This window comes from Tauraco erythrolophus, chromosome 7 (assembly GCF_009769465.1).
Source record: "Tauraco erythrolophus isolate bTauEry1 chromosome 7, bTauEry1.pri, whole genome shotgun sequence".
Taxonomy (NCBI): domain Eukaryota; kingdom Metazoa; phylum Chordata; class Aves; order Musophagiformes; family Musophagidae; genus Tauraco; species Tauraco erythrolophus.
The window spans coordinates 7053983-7078639 of NC_141471.1; the positions used below are offsets into that span (position 1 = coordinate 7053983).

General features: G+C 43.0%; 1 protein-coding gene across 1 annotated transcript; it reads right to left on the reverse strand.

Moving 5' to 3' along the window:
• Positions 1 to 1419: 1419 nt before the first annotated feature.
• WDR86 (WD repeat domain 86) lies at positions 1420 to 23729 on the reverse strand. Its single transcript, XM_086614951.1, has 6 exons — positions 23567 to 23729; positions 20672 to 20813; positions 18733 to 19165; positions 8693 to 8828; positions 3679 to 3782; positions 1420 to 1638 (listed from the first exon to the last, which is right to left on the reverse strand). Exons 1-6 carry the CDS (start codon positions 23727 to 23729, stop codon positions 1420 to 1422), a joined length of 1197 nt encoding a protein of 398 aa, XP_086471077.1.
• Positions 23730 to 24657: the final 928 nt, after the last annotated feature.

Genomic DNA, 24657 nt, shown 5'->3' on the forward strand with positions numbered 1-24657 from the left:
TTTTTTTTCCATATTCCATCCGTTCTTAACTGCTGTGCATCTGCAGCCAGCCAAATCCCTTCTAAATGAGAAGAAAATAAAAACTAGACAGTTGGCTGTAGATGCCACATGTTTATTAATCCATTCTAAAAAAGGATTACAGCATTTTTATCGTGCTGTAGTACAGAATAAATAAAGCCATAAAAATAAAAACGTGGTTAGATATTTTTGTACTGGTTCTACACAGAGTTATATCTGCAAATAGAAAAATATAAGAATCCTTGTTTATTCATGGCTCAGTGGTTATCAGAGAGGGATGAACCTGGAAAAAGACTGGAAGAACTTCAGTTCAACTGCTTATGTGATGCTACCACCAACCTAGCAAAACAAGGCCAGACCATAACCTTGGAAGGAGGAAAGATGACAGATGTAGAGCACCCAATACATACTCCTCTTCTGCTCTCCTCTGAAAACCCCAGTTCGACATTCCCAGGGGATATAAGGAACCTCTCCCCCACGAGGACAGTAAAGCAGTGGGCCAGGCTGCCCAGAGAGGTGGTTCAGTCACCCCTGTAGACCTGGTGCCTAGTGATCAGCTTCCAATGCCTGCCATGCTGAGACAAGGCCCTTCAGAGGAATCTATCAGGAGTTTCCCATCTGGGGACCCATGCCAGGGGGCAGGCAGGCAGCTGGAAGCGTACACCCCTGGCAGCACACAAAACACACATGTGAGGCCACTGATGCTTCCTTTGCTGAAGTGTGAAATCATAAAAGGTAAAAAAAAGAACCCACTAGGTTGCTGGGAGGAGGACAACTGCTGTGCTCTGGGCAAATAGCTGACCTCGGTACAAAAGGTCCAAGGTTGAGCTTGTTCTCTAGCTTACATTTTGTTAAAAAAAAAATAAATTAATTTCTGTCCTACTACTCCCAACTTCCCAGAGAGGTGCCCAGTCTGCTTTAAACTCCTTCCTGCTGAGCTGTACCATCCTGTGTTGGTCTAATCAGCACAAAACTGACCCAAAGGTCAGCTGTGAAGAACAAATTCGAAGTCGTACTGCAGGGCACCTTTCATTTCTACACTTGGCATGTAAGCAGGAGAAAACATTTCTCATTAGATACTAGGCAGGCAGAAGTATGCAACGCCTCTGTGCCAGAGGGAAGTGAGAAGTCATAAGTTCTTGGTTACACACACACAGCGGTACATCACCTGAACCACACTGCAGCCCCTCCTGACCCCAGTACTGCTCCGCCGAGAGTCCTCTGCAGCGACAACATCTGACTTGAGGCCACCTGACAGTCACAGAGAATCCTGGCTCCTGATAAATGAGGTTCGAGCAAAGTCTTTCCCATCTCTTTCCAAGTTCTGGTTCACATGGACACAGTGGTGCAGAAAACAAAAGGTTCAGCTTTGGTCACTGATGGAAAGTCCATTCTGGACAGTCACATTAGTTCAACCGCCTCGTGTTCCCCATTTTCTTGCTGTACCATACAGCCGACTTTATTGTTGAAGAGTCGAGACAGACTTCCCTTCTGAGAGCTCCTGCCCTGGGCAGACTTCTCCTTCTTCAAACGCCGCTTATTCCTCTTGCATATTCCTCGGATGTCCCAAATCCTTAGTGTGCCATCATGGGAAGCGGTGTAGAGCAACTCATTGTGGATCTGGAACAACAGGATCACGTTTAATACCAAGCTGTACAGCCCGGAATCGGCACAATCAAACTGTCAAAAATCAGAGCAAACACAGCTTGATCCTAACACTTGCGGCCTGATAGCTCACTGCAAGAGCTGGTGTAAATTATCACGAACGCTGCTGAGGTGGGAAGAGACATTACCACGTCAGGACTCATTTCTCAGCCACTTCAAAGAGCCATAAAATGTAAATGGCAAGAGTTATTTATAACCTAAACCCACCAGAAAAGCAATGGGGAACTAAACTCAATATCAGAGTAGGCTGTAGCTGGGAATTTCTGTGCTCGTTTCAGACTGCTGGTTTTGAAGATGAAGCTTAAGGAGGCACCAAAATCAGCATCAGCGGGGGGTTCAGGAATGCTTTCCTTCTCACTTCCCTTCCTCCTTTTCAGAAAGCTATAGGTACAATTCCTCCTTCAAAATCTGTTGTTCTTCCAAACCTGTAGTAATTTAACCTTGATTCCCCTCCTACATTTTCAGTTCCTTAATGAAACATTTGCTGCAGTTGGTAATGACTCCAGTCGTCCTCACCCTGCCCTAGAAGTGCAGCATCGGTCTGGATCATCTTCCTTTCCTGCATCGAACCATCCATCGCAGGTGCTCGCAGTCTCCAGAGGCAGGCCATGACAGCGAGCATCCCACCAGCAGTCCGGCTTACATCAGCACGAAGCACCACACAACCACAGCCCTCTCAGCCCTCCCTCATCAATACACTTAGGATCATGTTAAGGCCACCAATTCTCAGTCCTCTCCCCAAGATTTTTTGCCTTGTAGACTTGGAAATGAAATCCCCCAAAAAATACAAAGCCAAGCTTTGGTCTTGTCGATGCTCTGGGCTGCACAGAGTAAATATATCATTTATCACTCAGATATGTCCAGGTGATCATCTGCCACACCACCAGTTGTTCAATACCCAAGACTTTGCAGTTGAAGATCAACTAGCCACTTGCTAATTCAGAAAAACATAGAAAAGACAACCCTGTTTACAGCTCTCTACGCTTGAGTTCAACTCCAGAAGGAATTCTATCTCCTCTCTCTTTTCTTCTGACTGTCAGCCTGCCAGAAATACGTGCAGCGTCTCACGTTCTTCATCAAAATCCTCATCCTGCATACAGCTTTTATTGAGATCCCGATGCAGGAAGAGGTGGATTCTTAAACGCACAAAGCATCCAAGGACTAAAGCCTTCCCCTCAGGATTCCTTGCATGAGACGGGTCTTTGCACTGCCACCAAGGATTACTAATATCTCCCCTTTTAACTTCTAAACGCCAGCATCACTTGAGCCTAGACAATACACAGGCAACTTCTTAGGGACTTAAATTAACTTTTAGAGAACGTTTAAGCCAGTAGCAGAGACCTTTCCATTTGTCTGGTGGGATGTGGGTCAGACATCAATACAGAGCTTCTCTGACATCTTTGTACCTTCAGAAAAACAGAACCTTCTGGAAATATTCTATATAAATGTTTACACATAGGGTAACACATGGAAATCACCACCAGCTCTTCACTAAGACTGAAAAAGACGGTAAGCAGCTGGCAGACTGTTGAGGGGGGCTGTCAAGCCCAGGGGGCTCAGGGGGATAATGCTACATGTTATTCTGCCTGGATAAGGCAGGAACTTCTTTTCCGCCTAGAGCATTGCAAAACACTTCTCATCAGTGTCTTGTAACGAAGGGGTGTCTCAGGAGGTCGGAGTCCACTCCCTGCCTCTACACAGGATGGGCTGTATCAGTCTCATTTCTTACGGTCACTTGTCTAACCTGACCTGAAAAACCTCCAATCACAGACATAGGACTGGCTCTGGGGACTCGTTCTGTGGTTCCACTTATCCGTACTATTATCGAGTTTTTCTAAAATTACATAAGGAATATTCAAGCCTGCCACATTTCATGTTATCCTAGAACAACATCCAGTCCAAGACACACAGAACAGCTAGCCACATCAATCCCCACAAAACAAATGAGGCAGCAATCACAAGTGAGAAATCCCTGCAAAGAAACCCCTTCCTGACCTGGATGCAGTTGATGATGAACTTGTGTCCTCGGAAGATCTTCTGCAGGACACCACTCTTGGAATTGAAAGCTCTTGCACAGGCATCACCACTTCCTGTGAACACTGCAAGGCAACCACACAACAGAGCACGGGGCCAGATGTGAGCAGCCACACGAGGTCAGTTCTCCCGAGTTCAAAAACACATTAAAACCAGTTCACAGAGGCAACAGCGTATCATTTTTAGGCTGGGTTCTCTTCTGGGTTATAAAAAGTTCAGGTCATTTTCATTTCTCTGACCCCAGCATGCTTGTTTTCATTTGTATTTTTTGAAACACTGAACTGCCTTAAGCCTGAAGTTCCTACATACATCAGCATTTCAGTCCACACACACTCCAAATATCTGTTTCTGTTCTACTCTTCCACATGCACTTCCCTGCCTCAACACGCCTCAATAATTCTAAGCCGGCAACTTGTTTAGAGTCTGCTTTCAAGGATTTCCACTAAGCCTTCCATTTGTTTTGCCACAGTTATTTCCAGGTTTCCATTCAGTACCACAGTATCTTCATCACTTCTGCTGCAGCATCAAGCAACAGAAGTGTCTGTACAGAGAAGCTGCAAACCACAGTACAGCATTGCCCTCTTTCACACTAATGACACGAATTTGGCCTTAACTTCATTAAAACATACTGTTTTTTCCCCCCTCATTTTCAACAAAAGCTTACTCTCAGTAGGCAGGGCCATCTCTGTCGAAACAGCAGTTAAATCTTCTGTCTTCAGAGGCAAGTGGCACATGCAGGCAGCTTCATAAAGAAGCTTTATACATTCTTTCAGCATGGTAGATCCCTTCTGCTAAATCGTGCAGCTTAGGATCTTTGCAAGAAGCAGAGCCTTGAAGTGACCCAAGGCCCAGGCTATAATCTCCGTTCCAGTTGGGCACTGAACTGTTTGAGGGTTCTGGCTACAACTCTCATATTCTATGTGCTACATCGTACATGTGCTACCAGAGTGGGGTTGGGGCAGGGGCGTGTTTGGGGTTGGGGTTTTTTAAAGTAAATTAAGCATGAGCAGGGATTTTGCCTGTTTATCAGGTCTCCTTAGGGTATCTTAACGTGTTCAAAGAACAGTTTCTCAACACTTCAGGATCTTCATATCAGATCCCCAGAATTGCTGCATCCAGAAACTGCACAGCAGTGTTGAATATTTACATTTTATACTTAGCAACATGCCCAAAAAGGAGCATATTTGTGTGTTTTAAGGGTTACAAACTCTCTTTGTAAACACTCACTTCCCTTCACTTAAGCCAAACTCCTCAGGTTTATCAAGAGATAAATATTTCAGAACTCCAAAAAGCAATACATTCACGGCTCCCTGTATTTCAGGTCTTTGCAAAAGCCACTACCATGGAAAGAAACTGAAGTGCCTTATGACAACAGATACCTTATCTTTTGAGAGAAGTCAGGCACTGGATTCCTAAAGAGAGGTGAAGAAATTATCACGGCAGTAAATCCAGGGCTACAAGAGATGAGAGAACAGGCTACCTACTGCCATCAGCTTTTCGACTTCAAATTAAGCAGCAGGAGGCTGGGTACTTCCTGGGTACACCTTCAAGAAACATCTGGATGTGGAAAATCAATGTCATTTTATATGGGCTGCTATAAATTCAGTTGCCAACACAATCCTGAAAAAGCATTGTGTCCCATTCTGCAAACAAGTAACAACAACGTGAAGCAGGGAACGAAGTAGACATTTTTTTTTTCCAGTGAATGGAAATCACTTAATACTATTACACACATGTAGGGAGTAGGAACCAATTAAGAGCTCTTTTCACTATGCAGCTGTCAGCTTACTTTAGCTATCGCTATCAGGATTTTGCTTTTGACAGACATCTTTTATGTCTTTTGAACTGTCACTCTACATTTAGGAAGTTACTTTGCACCTCGGAGTTTCAAAGGAGAGCTGTTGATCTAACCCAGATTTAGAATTTAAATATATGCTTATATATACACCATCTGTGAAACAAACAACCAACTAAAAAAATTAAATCAACAATTCATTTTTAGATTTTACTTAAATTTGTTAGACCCTTGGGAAGGAGAACAGTTTTTAAATGTTCCCTTGGAGTTTTTGCAACATGAAAAAATATAAACCGCATTATATCGTAAATGACTGCGCACCTACGATAAGAGAGAAATAACCAACATAATATCATTAAGTAAATTAGATTGAGAACCAGCTTTAATATTCCCTATGCTATTAATTACACAAGCAGACTGAGGAAAGCCACTAGAAATACATTCTGATGATTTAAAGCTTAGTTCCCAGATCTGTCTGGACTCCCTGTACACTATAAAGGCATTTTGGAAACACCTAAACTTTTCCTCTCATTCTTCTACTATGTTTTCTTATGCAGACCGTAAACTCTTTGCAGCAACAACCCTTGGCTACTGATCAGATAGCGAGCAACAGAATTAAGATCTTCCAACAGAAAGTTACCACTTCTGAGCTGAGCTTCTTCCCATGTTCTTGTAATGGTGCAAATGTGACAAACTATAACAAGCGTCATTTATATGGAAGTATTTTCTCCACGTTTTTGAAAGACAGAGAATGGACACGTGGTGCTGCTCTGTCCCAGGTGAACAGCTAGAATTTTAAGCTACACTAGCTCCAACATTCGATATCCACCGAACATGCCTTTGATTTCTTATCTAATAGTTTCGTTTCAATTAGAACTGCAATGTATTACTATAATGCAAGCAATCATAGTATATAAATTCATTTTTAAGGGGAAATTTCCTCTTTTGAGAATTAAAATGTGTCTAAATTAAATTCAAACAAGTCCCTAATGTTTTTCCATGACGTTTTTTCTACCCTTCAAGTGGAACAATTCAATTCTCCCTGTTTGACACTTTTAGTATTTTTGTATTTGATTTAGAACGCGATCTTAAATAACTCTGTGAACACTTCTGTCACACTATCAGGATGTTCTTCACAGGTCTGACTAAATGCAGCAATAATTGCCTGCATCTTAAGGAAAAAAAAAAAGTGTTATAGAAAAATAATATATGTGTATGGCAAGGACAGGGTGGTAGGATGAGGGTGAAAAGAGAGAAAGCTGCAGAGCTGATGGGGGTGGCATCAGATCATGAAACTTTTGTTTGAGCCTAAGCTTTCCTTATGATGGCTTTAGAAAGTATGGTCAAGTCTAGACTGGTTGCATGAAAAGCAGGATCAACACTGAAAAAATGCAACTCTGGAGGTCTCATTAATGAAGGAGACAGACTCTTCATCTCCCACCCAGACATGAAGATTCCCCACTGGATCAGGCCAACATCAGCTTAGCACAGTTATCTCACTTTTGGGTAGTCTTGATGAATTCAATGTTTTGGTTTGTATCTTTATAATTAAAAGGGGGAAAACGCAAACATACACACACCAAAAAAAAAAAACAGTATTTTGTTTGCCAGTGTTCATCCTGGATTAAAAATTCTCATTCACTTCCCCTGCCCTACCTGCCTGTACCTTTGATCAACAATAATTTCAGGCTGCAGCACAAGCTCAGACCCTCTCCCCTTCCATTTCAGCCTTCTAACCAACTGCAAAAGCTGAAATCAGCAGAAATTATAACCTGTAAGTAGGGCAGGGTGAGGTAGGTCTGCAATACAGATGAGGAGAGCTAAAACTAACTGTAAATTATCATTAACTCTTTTAATGGAGAAAAGTAGCACTGTGGGTCTAATGCTGAAAGGAAGACCAAATAAAGGCTTCCTGATTAAAATCAAAATCTACCTATGGGCTTGGTTATACACTGAGTTTCCAAACATAATTAAGAAATCCATTCAGTTCCTGGGTGATAAATGTGGTCAGTCAGCCACGTCAAGCATGGTGCTAGAAAACTGCCACTAAACTGTAATCTGCCCGTGCAGGTACGATTCTCATCTAATGACTGCCATCTTGCATTTGTCAGCCATTTATCACCATCACACTGACGATCTGCCAAAAGAGACCTCAAGGCCCAAATAGCAACCATTGGTTTGGTGTTACACGTTGGTCTTACAGTTGAAGTACAGAAATAGAAATCAGAAAAGTGCTGCGAATTTCCAGATTAGTTTAAGACAGAAGTTGCCATCCTGGTTACCCTAAAGGAGAGAAGTACTTGTTTGGGAAGCAAATGAAGGCACATCGGGTCTAACGTCAGTGGTAGAATAAGACCAGGATGACACAGAGAGGTTCAGGCTGATAAAAACAGAGGCACAGCCTTGCAACTCAAACCCAGAAATGCATAGATGACGTGTAGAAGGAAAGCCAGCCAAGAGAGGTATTTAAAGAGGGAGGTTTCATGGTCAGACTATACTGTTATGCCAACAACGGACAGTTATGCGGAGATACCACTATTAACAGGAGTAGTGAAAGTATGGGAACCGAGTCCCGAGCATTAGTAAGACAAGCAATACTTGGCTACTGCTGAAAGGTGATTTGGTGAATAAATACGCGAAAGAGGGCAGAGAAAGAGAAAAGAACTTGTGGAAAATGAGTCTAGAAGATTGTCAGAGTCTGAACAGGCCGCCTGTTAGAAAGAAGCAATGAGCACCTAAACCTATTCTGGTTTAGGACAGTGCACTGCACGGTTCCTGCCAGGCAGCAGCGGCAGGCACAGGGCTGCATATCCAGCAGCAGCGCTTGCTGTCCCCGAGTGTGAGTCAGAAGCAGGCTGGCAGACACCAGGCTAGCAAGGTGAAACCACGGCTATACAAACAACCCACAGCTCAGGATTCAAGCCGCTTCCCTCAGTAACAGAAATAAAGCAACTGCCTCTTCATTCGCCAAAAGAAGGAGGTGAAAAACGGAGGGAAGATCTAAGCTTCCTACATGGAGTAGTACAGCAAAGTTTGATACTGAACATAAACATGCTGGACTTGAAAAAAGTGGTGGTTTCACAAGCCTTCAAAATTACAGTATTCTCTATTAACAATCTTTGATGAAAGACAAATATGGAAAAGGAGACGGGATTGCTGAACATAGGAAAGGCAACTTACAGATCCCAGCGTGGTATTTCAAAGTGCTAACGCTGTGTTTGTGAGCCTTGTACGTTTGGATTCGCTCCCCAGTGTCTACTAACCAGCACTTCACTGTCCTGTCCGCGCTTCCTGAATACAAGTGCCGATTCACTAGCTGAAGGGAAGAGAAAAAAACATCAGCAGTATTCTCTCAGGAGAAGAACTGTACTGAAGTGACTCATACAAAGTCATGGTTTCCAACTCAACGACCTGTTAAAAAGAGCAACAACTACACCTTGGAACAGAGAGAGGGTGAGCAAACCCGACTTTGCATTCTTCACCATCGCATCTCCCATTAACTTCTAGCCCCTAAAAACAGCTCTCATATTTCAGAGGATGAAAAATTTAGCCCATCTGCTGGTGTAAGCAGGCAGGATTTCATTGAGCTTAACAATGCTAACCTTATTTCCATAATTAGTTACAATAATACAGTCTCAAAAACAACCCTGCAGTGTAGTTTCTGCAAAGCACATTCAACAAGAATTCTTATCAGATTGTAAGCTTTAATTACAACAAAAATTTCAGAATGATTTTGAGCAACAAAAAAAAGTAAATTAAGAATAAAATCCTATACAACATAAACCACAGTTTAACATCATTACTCTGCACAAGGTCAATATTTGGAAACACTAACTCTTCCTTGAAACTTCTTTATCTGCATTTCCATGAGCCTCCTTTTAATCTTTGTTATCAAATGATTAAATGATTAACCATCCTCACACAGGTTTCTAAATATCTTCAATCAGATTGCCTTCTGCTGTGTGTTTAGAGCAACTCTGCCTATAAACCCCAGAGCAGAACAGTGCCTCATTAGACTAGTCATCCTGCGCACGGTGTGAACTCACCGGTAGTGGAGGTTGGGTTTTATTCCACACAGACACCACAGGGAATGGGAGGGAAGCATTGCAGTTGGGGAACCCGAGACACAGAGAAAGTAAAACTGATCTGTGCAAGACCATCAAACTAGCCAGTACGCAGCAACAAACTATCCAAAGCCTGGCAGCTCAACCAGGAAATCCTCCTCCACAGGGCAAAGAAAAATCTGGCATTCCATGTTCATCTAATGAAACCAAATTAAAGGTTTTAACAGCCGTCATCACGTACAGCTGATTGCAGTCTCCTCCAAGCAGAGAATCGGCCCGCCACCTGCCACCTGAAGGCAGCCTCTCACAGCAATCCACAGGCTGGAGTTCGAGGTAAAGTTTCATGGAGTTGCAGCAATATCTATATCAAAAGGATGGAGAGATCTGACATCACCACCTCACCCCCCTCCTGCCCCACCAAAAAAACAGAATTTGCATAAGGAGGATGCAATTTTGCAAGGAGTATGTCTCCAGACACGCAGATCAGAAGGTTCAATTGACCAGCAGAGCACTAACCCCTTACATTTCTCAGGTACCTTCAGAAACCAACTGCAGAATAAATGACAAATCAACTTGACATGGGACTTTTTACAAGGGCATATAGTGATAGGACAAGGGGCAATGGCTTTAAACTGAAAGAGGGCAGATTTAGATTGGATATAAGGAAGAAATTTTTCACTCTGAGGGTGGTGAGGCACTGGAACAGGTTGCCCAGAGAAGCTGTAGATGCCCCATCCCTGGAAGTGTTCAAGGCCAAGTTGGATGGGGCTTTGGGCAACCTGGTGTAGTGGAGGGTGTCCCTGCCCATGGCAGGGGGGTTGGAACTAGATGATCTTTGAGATCCCTTCCAACCAGTCTATGATTCTATTAAACTTTTCTCTTAGGTCACTTTTAAGGGTCTGGTTCTTCTACCGTCTTAGATTATTATAAACCTTCGGTTCCCACTCTTTATCTGTAAGGTTGGAATGTTTTTCATGCTCTCCTATCTTTGCTCCCATTCCAAACGAGGATCATCCCAATCCCAAAAGATGTCATAAGTGAACTTTGTGCAAATAAAACATTTACGCTGTGTTACAATGACATGAAACAAAACGTATTTTAAGATGCAAAGCACTACAGGGATGGGACTATGCTAACCCATGTAAGAAATGCGTGCAGGCAGACCAAGAGGGTCACTGGACGCAGCTCCCACCAGCCCAGTCGGAGCAGTGCATGTCTCACTTCCTACCAGCAGAACTTGGCCCATGGGACAGTTTTCGCAGCTAAACATCAGGAGCCTGTAAAACACATACCACTGCTAAAAGCCAGCAGCACTTTGAAACGTCACATGCTATCACTTTTAAGCTGTTTTAGCAACAGCATTAATATTACATCTCAATGAGGAAAGAGAAGGAATGACCAGCAGCACTAACAAAAACTGAGAGCTATACAGTTACCCTGAGGAAGGTAACGTGGCTTTTAATTTCCAGGCGCAACCTGGATGGGCATAAAGAGCATAGTCTAAATGCTATGCCTGCTAGATGAAAGAGGATGCTTTGAGTTGAGATCCTGCTGCGTTGTTCTTGGCCAAGTCATTGCATCTCTTTTTCAGACTTTTGCTAGCAGTGTCAACTGCACTGAACAAGGGAAAACACTAAGTTATAACAACCTCCTGTAGGTAAATGCTACTCTGCATTAATGGTACATTAGGTTATGCTGCTTCATCTTTACATTTAAGTGGGTGTATAAATGCTGAAGTGAAACAGAAAAGCTACAACTTGCCTAGATCTGCTAATTTGCTAGATAGAAAAATGTGTTAAATGACGTGGGCTTATTCAGGTAATTTATAGCACCAGGATCCTAAGAGCCATAAAAGCTTCTGACACCCAGCGAGAGATCTGGTGAGATGGCTGGCACATCGACCATCTTCATGAAATTCAAAGCCTCTGTGCTTCCCAGCCTGCCCCATGGTATACTTCTATGCACCTTCCTCCCCCTCACCAGTTTAAGCAGGTGAGAACAGTCACTAAGGATTCTCAGTCTTGCATGGAAACCGAAATACTAACAGGTTAAACAATCTACTGGATGTCACGGGCTAAGCCTGCAGCACAGCCAGCAGCAAAACCCAGTCAGAGGCTTTAACTGTCACACGGCCTCTCATTTCCATGGTATTTTTAAAACATAGAGCATGAAACAGGTATTAGTGGAGAAAGCCATGGAGCTAGCAGCTCAGGCTGAAGTTGCAAATCAGATCTGCCTTTAGTGATACGATACAGGTGTCATCTCATCTAAGTCGATGCAGGTATCTACAGCTAAGACAGTCCCCTTATAGTCACTACAGTCTAGGGCACGATTCATCTCATCACGAAGCAGATGTCTGCTCAGATCACGCCTTAAAACTCACTGTTTCTGCCCCCTGACAAGGACAACCTTCTCAGCTGTAGCCATCTAGATCAATTTAGGTGAGATGACTCCTCCCTCGCTTGACGAAAGATAGGTCTAGATTACAAGTTGAGCCTAAGCTACAACACTTCCGATATCTATATCTAATCAAAATAATAATAATCATCACAAACTGTTCCCTTAGCCAAAGCACCTTAAAGCAGGCCTCACGCTCCGTGTAACACAAAATAAATACCTTCCCTACTTTATAGATGGGGAATCATGATACAATCCAACTGAATTCCATCCAAACAAGGACTTGAAATTTGTAGCTATCTAACTTCTGACTGCCCAAATCCCAGAGCGTAGCCCTGATTTGGGAGGCTGATCCAGGCTGCAACTGTCCCTTTCTACAACACACAGAAAGCATTACGTGCTTCAGGGCAGTTGTGACAAGTAACAGCGCACAGTGTCCCTGAAAGTGGTCAGGAGAGTATATGAAAACCAGATGGGATTCTGTCTGAGAAGAGCAAGACAGAGGCACCAGTCCAATATGACCCATGTCAAGTCAGTATTTTTACTCCAGTGCCTTCTTTCAGAGTTTGCACCCAAAGTACGTGGCTATGCCCCAACAAGGCAGACATAGCAGCCTTGGCTCTAACTCATCAAGGTTGCACAGTGTGTCCAAATGCCCTCGTGCTGGCTGAGCACAAGCCACCTTTGCTGTGGAAGCAGCAGAGGTCCTAGGGTGAGCCAGCAGCGCAGGTCCTTGGCTCCTGTAATCATTTTTCTTAAGTCATGACTGTATTGAAAACTATCTAAAAAAACCAAGAAAGAGGGACTGTAACACAGTTTCCCTGCCTGCTTCCAGCCAGGTGCCCAAAGCACTGATTTCCAGTTAGGTCACCTTCTGGTGGCTATCTTAGGACTCTTGCCAACCTCCTTACACCAGCTGGGCTTCTCCTAACCAGCGGTTACGGGACTCTCTGAATAGGTTCAAATCTCCTCAGCCTGCAGAGGCTATTTAATCCAGATCCACCAGTTCTGTTGGAATACTGGGCAAAATAATACATTCCCCTCCTTCTTGTCATATTCCTGAATGAAATTCTTCACAGTTGCTGTTCCTTCAGATAAACATCCCTGCTGACACGTTAGGCTCAGTGGATCAGTCCCCTCTCAGGAGCTGGACAAAGTATTCTGACTTCTTCACCAAAATGTGAGACCATGCTGCTGCTGCTTTGGTGGGAGCTAAGCCTCCCTGCTGCCAAGGCTGGCACCTATTTTTGTGGATGGGCATCCAGGCGCAGACATTTTCAGCAAGTACTTGTGGGCTAGGTCCCCGGGCCCATAAGTACTGGGCTTTTCTAGCCTAAAGTCTTCAAACTCACACTCAATTCCCTAGGTCCTAGTCCTATTTTTACTAAAGAATTTAATTTTCTTATGAGATAGAAGGAAAAAACGTAAAATTTCACTCAATAGATTTTTCCTGATATACCCAAGTCTGTCAATTCTTGGTTTAAAAACAATCAGTATAAACAGTTACATATTCTAATCTGCAAGTGCAGAAAATATTTTCAGAGAAGCGGAGATATTTTCAGAGCTTTATTTTCCTTGGCTGGCTTTTCAGCACTTCGTTCGCTTTGGCCAACTGCCCAACAAAGCTCCTGACAAGGCAAGGACACCTGTAGCAGAGCAGACAACACAGAACAGATTTGCAGCTCAGATACTAACGAGACAAGTGGACATTTCAAACCCTAGTAGTTTCAAAAGAATTAAAAACCTGATGACAGCCAGATGCCCAGTTCTAAAGCCTCAGCCAGACAGAATAAAAATCACTGCATTGATATTTGTAATTCTAGACTGTTAATTTTTCTCATTACTCTGACTTTGCTTTGAACCAGATGAAACACTGAGACACATGAATGGAGAAAATTTGTCTTAATCCTCAGGCCAAAGTACTGTAGATGTACTATTCCGTGAAGAAGTTCAGTCCGACTTGCTTGTGAGCAGCAAAGTAACAGCAGTAGCAGAACACAGGTTGTAAATGCTGAAGCAGTTACAGGTTTCACTATGAAAAAATGCCAGTTTTATGCAACCATGACCCTGGTTGTAGCCCCCGTTTGAATAAAAAAACAAACGATCACATGTAGGGTTGGGCTCTCAAGACAATCACAACCCTACTCCTCCACAAGCTTGGCAGAACTGAATATATGCAGCAGTTTAAGACAATTTCTACCTGTCTCAACTACAAAAATATCTGCAAAACAGCTGTTCAGCAGGTATTTCAACCTTATAGGAGTGGACTTTGCTCTCCCAATTAACCTTTGCTACGAGGAACAATTTAACCCTGATCCAAGGAGAGGCAACTGGCTCTCCGAACAGATTTGGACACATCCTGTTTCTGAAGGTCACTGAACTGAGACTGGCTCCCAGGAACTTTGTGATGAGTTCACATCAGCAACCACATGTCTCATTACCAGCTTATTCTTCACACGGGGGTGCATATTCCTGCAATCTGACAGCTGAGTCTTCTGTTCGCAGCCACTTCTAAGTTAAAAATCACCAACTTGGACCAATCTCAAGTGACAACTATGTAAGCCTTCGGCCGAGTTAGACTTTCGGGATCCTATTCAAACCACATTCATTTTAACGAGCTAATGAACTCCCTGTGGGCAAGAAATTGTTTTTTTTCCTGAGAATCCAACTAGAATGAGCTCTCTGGTCTGGCTGTTAGAGAACATTTTTCAACTTTTTTACTGCAGTGCAACGTAATGATCCTAGAAACATGCTTCTTTTCTACAGGTGTTGTACACATTCATACTCCTCTAATTCACATCTTCATCCTCTGATGCATTACGCAACAAACACAAATTACAAAAAATACGTGCACTTAGTTTAATTGGTGTGACAAGAAAAAAAATCTGTTCCCATGATCACAACAGTTAAGCATATAAAGGGAGCTGAAGCAACAGCTTTGTTCAAAGCATTCTTTTCTTCTAGCCAGCTTGAAAAATCAACTAAAGGGAACAGTCCAAACAAAGGATCTTTTGCAGGAAAACCAGAAGCAAGTCCTTGCCCACTCATGTTCATTTAAAACTCTCTTGCAAGAATGTTTGCTATAGGATCCAAGCTAAATTCCAAGCTAGATCATTTCTCTCTGCCAGTTTTTAGCAGCACAACTTTGATAAATACACAGAGGCAGAACAACCAGCAAAGGACAAAGCAATCCTTGCGAACAGTTTGCAAAGCTACTTTGGAGACATTTGGAAAAATCACACACGAGTAAATATTTCAGTCAGGGTTATTGAGCCTATTGCAGGCAGTCACCTTAATGAAAACGCGTGTTTGATTATTAATTGTAAACACTGGTCTTCAGCCAGGCTTGAAATTTTTAAGTGGAAGAACTAGCATGAGCTGTGTGACCACACTCAGCCCACCCTTGCTTTTTCCCATCGTTCTATAAAATCTCATCATTGGCTCTTGTACGAAGAGGGAGCACTCAAAACAGCTGCTGTCCCTCGCCTGCCAAGCTATTAACACAAGGCAGGAGAAAGAGAGTAAAGAGTTCTGGCTGCTCCACGGCTAGTTACCTTGCCTGACTACGAGAGTGAAGTAATCAAGGCTGTCAAAGCACCTAACATGCACATGATTCCCACTATAGACAGAAAGTCTCCTGGCAAAACTTTCGTCAGTGTAATTTAGATTAGGAAGGAAGAGAAGAGTGGCATTAGAATAAGCTGGTACTTGCAGAACTTTGACAGTAGACCACGTGCACTCAGTTCAGCTGGTAAATCACTTCAACGGACTGACCCCAGGTCAGCAGGACAAGTCCTGGGGTCTACGTGAACAGCTCCTCCTCTTCACTCCACTGTCCAGGACACAAGGACAGGGGAAAAGGGAAAGCTGAAAACTCACCAACACTTTCCATCCTACCATGCTAGATTAAAGTTGCTTTCAGGCTCCTCTAACTTATGCTAGCTGGTGACAACACCTACAGGACCTTAGAGCAATGGAGGAACAGTCAAAATCCAAACATGCCTGTGGCATCACCCCTCTGCTTTTCATACATCAGCACTGCGGGAAGCGAAGTGGAAAACATGGGTGTGCTTTGTGGATATCTATCCAAAAAGGCTCCTTCAAGAAGCTCCAGGAATTTCCATTCACTGCTACAGTAACGCTGTTGGTACTTACTGGAAAGTAACGGGAGATGACTGGAACAGTCCAGACCTAATTTGCAGCAGTTTAGAACATCCTGGGGCATTCCCATTAGTAACAGTACTTTTTAATGTTGGGGAAAATATGGTCTCAATATTAAAATTTTTCCTGATCTGTGTCCAGGATAAGAGATCACACTGAGCATTTCTCAAACTTTCTGAAAGGTCATCCTCCCTTAGGGATCTTTATTTGAATTTTAAAAAATGAAAATAAGTACTAATTTCCCTTTATTCTCTCTGTAAAAGCATTATACCGCTTAGAGAACAGGTAACTACCTTTAATTGCTGGTACCAACTCAGCTCCTCCAGGACAGAGGAGTGAAAATCTGGTGTAATTAGCAGCTCCTTTCTGCCCTGAAGAAAATGAACTATTGTCAACAATTAAAACCGTCTGCTGGCTACTGTGAACAACAACTCACAACTACCTTCCAGCCCTTCCTGACCCAAAGTTTGAAAAACACTGTCCCAACTCACTGCCACAGACTGCAACACTGTCACTAAGAAGCCCTAGGAATAAAAGGCTCCAAGAGCTATTTGAGAAGAAAACAAAAATTTAAAAAAACAAACACCTCTATTCAGGAAGTTTCCCTTCTGTTGTAACATCTTTGTATGGATTCTGGTGATTGACCCCCTTCTAAAAGAATGAAAATACCATGTGGGCCGTGCTGAGAGGCAGCCAAGTGGAACAGAAGGGCTAGTGTTGAACCCAGTAAGGAAGAGGGAGGAATTAGGAAAGATCGACAGCCTAAAGCTATTCGACAGCAGTACAGCGACTGCTTAAGCTGGGATAAGCTTCAGAGGTCCAGAAACTAAATGCTCTCTGTGGGGGCAGTATGTACCTCAGCTGGACTCCTCTAGCCTCAGACATCAACGGGTGATGAGAGAAGTGAGGGGCTACCAGTTACTCACAGCTAGCAGAAGATTCGGCCAGGACTGTTGCCAACACAGTCTTGGCAGCAGCACTCTTGTGTACTTTGAACTGTTCAGGTTTTCCAAACAGATGTATCGGTTTTGCTTTTTTTCTCCCCTACAAGAAGTTCTGTTTGTTTAAAACCATTGTTTAACTCTGTGCTCGCAAGCAGAGAAGCAAAGCTCATTTTTGAGCATTCAAAGAGTGTAACTGAATTTCCCAGACTTCTGGGAGAGGGTCAAGCCAGTTTTGTGGAACGATTTCAGCAAGAACCCAATTAAATTAAAGCAAGCTCTGCTGTTGCCAATCTCTGCCTTGGAGAAGGGTTACAATTAAACAGCAAAACATAGCGTGACACTAAGAACAGCAACAGATTTACTTGAGCATCCTCAAAATACATTACCACAATATCATAAAACAAGCTTTAACACTGAGAATTTACCCAACCAAGACAAACATTACTCCAGGGCAACATGATTTTGCGTGGTTTTTTTCCTTTCTAAAACTGAAGGAAAATAGAATTCCTTCAGTACTACCATGTTTTCAGTCTGCTATTGTCAGCTGTGACTACCTTCTTTAGGAAAAAAGGCAAGGTTTACTAAACAGCTATTAAAAATACATACTGTAACCTCTGTAAAGAAGCATTTACGGACCATAAACACAAATAAGGAGAGTCATGAGAAAAACTATTGTCATTAACTTCTGTCAGACACATCCATTTAAGAACATTTAAGGTCTGTTGACCTGAAACTGAGTTACAGACCACCATATACCTTCTTTAAATATACCATTAGTATTTTCTGGTGGATAATGAAGCATACCGGACAAGCACTTGGTTCCTTCTTCATCTACCTAACCTCGTTCTCTCCTCTACAACATTAACAAAACTGGCAGCATTTACCAGAAAAGTACTGCAAACAGAAAAACAGGGTATGGTTTTTCAGGTCACATTAATTTTTTTCCCCCTCTCTCCTTCACCGTTTCGTGATTTCCCTCCCTCATGCTCTACTTCTCTTTCCCATTTTCCGTGCCCATTTTTTTGTCTTAGCCATCTCTTTCTCCCTTTCTTTTCTCAAATTATGTCTGTGTGGTTTTTAAAGCAGGATTTCTTTAGCTTTATGTGTTCCTATTATCTTTTACCCACAATTTTGGGTTGGTTTTTGTTGGGAGTTTTGTTTGGTTTTAGTGATTTTTGGTTTGGTTTTGTTTGGGGTTTTTTTAAGGTATATGGTTTACTCTGATTTTTTCCCCCTCCTCATTTTAAGTTATCTGACCCTGTGCCTGTTTCCTTGCACTATCAATACCTCACATTATTTTTCTTCAAAGCCTGGTGATTCTGTGTACACAATCCTACTCATATGAACAGTCCTCCCAGCAAACATACTCATGAGTTTCAAGACCTAGGAGGATTTAAATAGATACTGAGCTAGAAGCTAGACCAGGATAGCCACTAGAAGCCAAGAGGATACCAGAAAGAGTTTTAGGGAAAGAAGAGTTGTTTCAAGACCACAGAGCATTATCATTTCGTTATTACATGAATGTTTACGCTTACCATTTATAAACTGCCTCAGAAGAGCTTCTTTATGAATGAAAAGACAACTAAACAGACCCACATGAGTTAGGATGTGGATACCCCCTTCAAACGGTTCTTGAAGAAGTCTCCATTCTTACCTCTAGGCAAATTACTGATCCTTGATGCTCTTTGAATACTTTCAGCTGTTCACCAGTGACAATATTCCACGTTCGAATGGTATAATCCGTGCTGCCAGAAAACAGCTCCCTGTTTGGTGCGTCAAGTATAAGGCATAAGACAGCCCCAGTGTGTCCCAGCAGAGTCTGGTAACAGCGCCCACTGGACACCCACCAGACCTTAACAGTGCAGTCTGTGCTACCTGTCACCAGGAGGTCTCTGCTCACTTTTTCCTCCTCCTCCTCATCCTCTTCCTCTTCTTCAAGAACATCCCTGGAGGAATAGTGAGCTAGAGTCAGGACACAGTTCCGATGGCCCCGGAATTCCTGGATTTGTTTCTCCTTGTCCACACTCCAACAGCGGGCTGTCCTGTCATAGGAGCCACTAAAGAGATAGTCTTTGGCAACCAGGATCCTGTAAAAAATAAAGTATGAACAGTATCATTCTTTTTACATAAACATTTTTGTCACAATGTCAATGCCAAACACACTGAAGTTAGAAATGGTAGCATGAACGCAACATATATAACCCCAATTCAGCATCTCTGTTTAATACACATTGTTTATGAACTTTTTTTTTTTAAAAAAAAACCATCAAATACTTCCCCGTTTCTACTTTTAAAATTGAGACCTCTTATTCAGGTACATCAATGCAGACATTTCAGCACTATAGCATTGTAACTTTCGGCACTTGTGTTTTTCTCAAATCTTTTCCAGTAGCACTATTATGCACTTTTCAGAAGTTACATTTGCTAAGCAAGAGTTTGTCGCGGTTTTTGTGTTTGTTTTTTTTTAAAAGGGACTCATTCTTGATAATTATTTATTAGTATTTCTTTACAAATAAGTATTTATAAACTGTCCTATGAAAATAGTTTGAAATTAAAACAAAAAAATACATTCCAGGAACCTGAACTGCAACTGACAGAGAGCAAAGGTAATGATGATCTTTCCATCATCAAATAGAGAGAGTACCTGAAAAAATATACACCTAATTCCACTTAGCCCAGGATCTCAAAAAAAGGTAGAGCAAGAGCAACCCACTTATTACACAATTGAAGAGCAAATCAGAGATTACAGCTCAAAACTCAACCTACCGGGCCTCCAAAAAAAAGAAGTAGTAGCTGCACAAACACATAACAACATTAAAATCTCCACAGTTCATACTTCCAAACCAGAAATAGGGAACATCATAACCTGTCGTCTTTGTCAGCTGAGTTTAGTCCTCTGGAACCTTTCAAACTGGCAACAAAGTCATATGAATAGGGAACACATTTCCCTTTTGCTGATTCAAGCAAAAATCAGGCCAGTGCCAAAATACAGACAGAGCCAGCCTTCCTAACTATTTACAAAATTTAGCTACACATCATACGTGTTTTGAGTTTAGCAAGGAATAAAAAAATCCACCCACTAAAGAAAAAAAAACAAAACACAATCTTTGACTGCTCTATTTGTCATTAATTAAATCCAGTCCAACTATTAAGAGGCACTTCAGACTGACAGGCCAATCAGTCACGCACCATCAGTTTAGTATTAAACTTCATTTGCACAATCAGGAATAGTAATTCCAGAAAAATCCCTGTCTTTATCCATCTTACTGACACAAAGGCTTGACGTGATGTTTTTAAATCTATTTATCAGAAGCATCTGTTATCAATTGAATAATTTCTTCTGGAATTTCATTCCTAGCCCGGGATTCAATTCCCCTGCTGTGTGCCTTTCATTTCTCTCCTATCTGCTCTCTATGGATGTGTCAGCACTGTTGCTAGGAAAACTAATCATTACAGCACAGAACACGTGTAGCATGAACTCAAAGGTTTACACAACCCATTTTATTAGTGTAGTAATGGAGAATTGCAGTAAAATGACACTACGTATGACAATAGATTTCAGTAACAGAAGGGAAGAACTCCACAGAACCAACCTGTTCACAATTGATGTGTGTCCTCGATAAATGGCCAGGCACTGCCCTGTCACCACATCCCACTTTCGAATGGTATGATCTGCACTACACGTGAAAGCAGCCTCATTTTCTAAGTGGCAAAAGGTGATGTAACTTTCATGCCCTAGGAATAACGAAGGAAATAAATTCAATCACTCTGCATGCAAGCAGGACAGACTAGTCAAGCTCTTCACCTTAACTAAAAGAAAAACACAACAAACAAACGGCCTGAAACTCTAGTATTAAATGCATCACCATGTTCTTCACATTTAAGGATATGTATAAACCACAACATTTTTAATTAACTGCAGACAACTCTGCTTCATTGATATACAGATTAAGTGAAAAACAGTAAAGTTCTACCAATCAGGCAGATCAAAGAGTATTATAAAAGCATGAGCTAAATTAACACCAGTATAATAAAAGTCAGACCACTGAACTTTAAAACCAGTAAAAAAAATGGCTTTTTTTAATAAAGAAATGCTTTTGCTTCTTTCTTCTGAAGTCATGAAGAAAAAGCTGCATTTCGACCCAGCCCATTGATTGTCGGCACACAAACAGCTCTAAATTAAAGCATGAAACTATGAAAAAAGGAAGCAACTTGAGAGTTACCAGCAAGTTTAGTTTCATTGTCCAAGTAGAATGAAACACAAACAAAAAAAAAAAACACTGGTAAAAAGTCAGCCAACACTTTCCCCATTATGACTGACAACATGAATAAACCCCACAATTTTCAAAATATCAGTACACCTTTAAAGAAATTATATAGAAAGAAAGGGTAAGGGTATATTTATACGGTATTCAGAGTATGTTGGGATTCTACGGTTACAATAAAAATAGACACAATCACTACCCTAAGAATTTCATGCTGAAAAACAGAGTAATGCTAGCGAAGAGGAATCAATATTACAACTTTAAGCTTTTGTTGTTGCTTAGCAAGCTGTGTCATTTTTCCGTTGTATCATTAAATGCACCACATTTTAAAAATCACCTTCAGATTCAAGTTCCAGCTTGGTCCAAGATCTCTTGTGTGAAACTGCTGTCACCAAGCTAATTGCTGGGATAGTATTATCTTGTGCTCTTTTGTTTTAATTATTTAGACTGTAAGCTTTCAAGGTTAGAACTGGTTCCTCTTAAGTAACTATCACAAAAGAGCCCCAGACTTTGACTGAAGCTAGTGGGCCCTACTGCAATTTAAATAACACTATACTTTGAGGAGAAAAGAAAAAATATAAGGACAAACATGATTAGACAGCCAGACAAAGATATTAGAAAAGCAGAATCATGTTGTAGAATAAGGAGATGGTAAAAAAACTGAGGGAAAGCAGACTGCCCAGTAAAACGCTTTGTTTCACTGACAGCAATACCCAGATTTTATTACAACTCCTGCAGTTCAAAAGCCTTGTTGTAGTTCAAAAGCAAACCAGAATCCATGTTACAAACATACATCTTGCTTTGTCTTAAGCAAATTCACCAGATGTCAAAAATTAAGCACATCAACAGGACTATACTCATCCTCAGATTTTTGTGAAAACTTTTTGCAAAGCAGCTTAAATGGGACAGGTTTCAACCAGCAGCATTTTTCTCAGTGACATGTAAATCCTGCTCTGAGAAGATCAAATAAGCATCTTGGTTACTGCATCGAAGCCTCTCAGTCAGATTTGAAGCATCAATAACACTCGAGCCACACAAAGGATGCCAAAACCCTCTGTGGCAGACAAAGTCTGGTGCTGGTCTGGTCCAAAACAGCCACCACAGAAGTCTGTCGGTTATGCTGTGCTGGAAGCTTGAAACTGTGTTCCAGATACAGGTTGATCAGTAATTACAGCTTGTACGAGATAAATTTACACCAGAATTGGGTACGTGCATAAACATGAACTCCATACCATCATCTGATTTGACTGACGGTTCACAAACCATCTAACCAACCTCCTGTGCAGTTTACCCCCAACACTAGCAGTACATAGGCCAGATTCTGAATATTATCCAACACATTTCTCTTTCTAGTTAAAAGTTAATTAGTGGTTTAAAGGGGTTTCTACGCCTAAAGCAAATGCAGTGAGTTTTCCAGGAGCTAGAACCACGGCAGGATGTGGGGAAAAAAGACAATACTCCATAGCTGAAAACAAGCAAGCAAACAAACAAATAATAACAACAACAAAAAAATCACAGTAATGTGATTTCTTCTTTGGAAGAAAAAAGGATCAGAAATTCCAGACTTAGGAGCTTTTTTTTTTTTCTGTATGAAGAGAAACGAACATGACTGAATAAGAATACAAACATCTTTAGTTCACATCTGACTCCTGCATGACTGTACTTTCTATAGTTTTTCTTTTCTTTTTAATTATTGAGATGCTGGTCTAAGGATAACAAATTTTGTTTAAAATGCAAAATCAATTTAAAATGAGAACGCCCAGCAATTAACATTTCTGTGTGTCAAATGTGGGGGGAAAAAATAGCCTATTTAGGAAGGTTTCTTTTCGGACTTCTGGGTCAAAAGGTTCTAAATAAAGATTGTCTGGGAAATGAGATGATTAAAAGGAACAAAAAAAAAAAAAAAAAAGAAAGAGAGACAATCACAAAAAATCCAGATTTCATCAGGGTGTAAAACAGGGCATCCAGAAAGGGACATAAGTGAAACAACTGCTATGTTCCACACCCTGAAATAAAAGGATCCATGCATTCAGTAGCACTGGTAACCTCTTTTGGGTTGACACAGCTTCTGCTTAACATTACTGTAACCAACATTAAAAAAAAACACAAAACAAGCATGACTGGCTGCTCAGCAGGCTGCAGTGGCTGAAACAGACCAGAACATGCCGTGTGGCCTGCACCAGGCTTCAGACTCAAAAACTAGGCAAAAAGAAGCTACTGTACCTTGGAAGTGGCCATGGCACTGGCTGTCGGCAGTGCTCCAGAGCCGCGCGGTGCCATCCTCGCTGCCCGTGAGCAGGCGCTGCCCGTCCGGGCTGAGGCTCAGCCAGTTGATGCCTCCTTGGTGATCCGTGCAGACCTTCACGGCTGAGCCACTGTTCCCCATCCTGCTGGTCCCAGCGAGGGCAGAGGCTGTGGGTCAGATCATAGGTGCTTCAGGCCTCCAGCCGTCTCCCACCGACCAACTTCAGCCATTACCTCAACTTCAAAAAACCATCAGCGTAGTCCAGACTCCTGCGCAGGGACACAAAGGAGGAAGAGGATGGCACGTTAAACCGTTTCATCTCCCCCGCGGATACACCACTTTCTGTCAGGGTGTGCCGAAGCCATCGAATGCCTTTTTCTCCGCGGGAACCGAAGAACCGCAGCCCTACCGTGGCAGACGGCCCTGGAACCACGCGCTCGCTGCTGCGCCTTCTCCATGGGCACGGAGGTACGGGCAGCCGCTGGAAGCAGACCCAGCCCGGACGGCGGTGGCACCGCTGCCCGGTGCCCTGCTCTGCGGCTGCCGGCACGCTGCTGCTAGAAGCAACTTCCAGGCTAACTTGGGGCACGCCGAAGGGGCGACGCCTCCGAGCGAGGGAAGATCAGCCTCAGGCGGTCCGCACCGCCCCGAGGGGCCGCCTGCCCCCTCCCCCGGCCGCCGCGGGGTCACCCCGGCGGCCCCCAGCCCTCCCCGCCCCGCCTGCCGCCATCCCGCCCGCACGGCCCCCCGCCATCTCCGCCCTCGGCACTAACTCACCGCCCCGGACACGGCCCCGGGTGGAGGCGCGGAGTTCGCCTCCGGCGGGACGATCCCGCACTCGCCCTCGGGGGAGAGGGAACCGAAGGGGGATGCCGAAGGCAGCGCCGGAACGAACGCGGGTTCCCCCCTGCCGCCGCCTCCGCCCTGCGGGGAGGCGGGAAGGGCTGCCCTCCGCCCCCGCCGCCGGGCCGAGGCGGGCGCCCCGCCGCCGCCGTGCCCTCCTCAGGCCACCTCGGGGCGGTTCCTCGCTCCCAGCGCCGGCCCCCTCTCCGTTACCTCCCCCTCCATG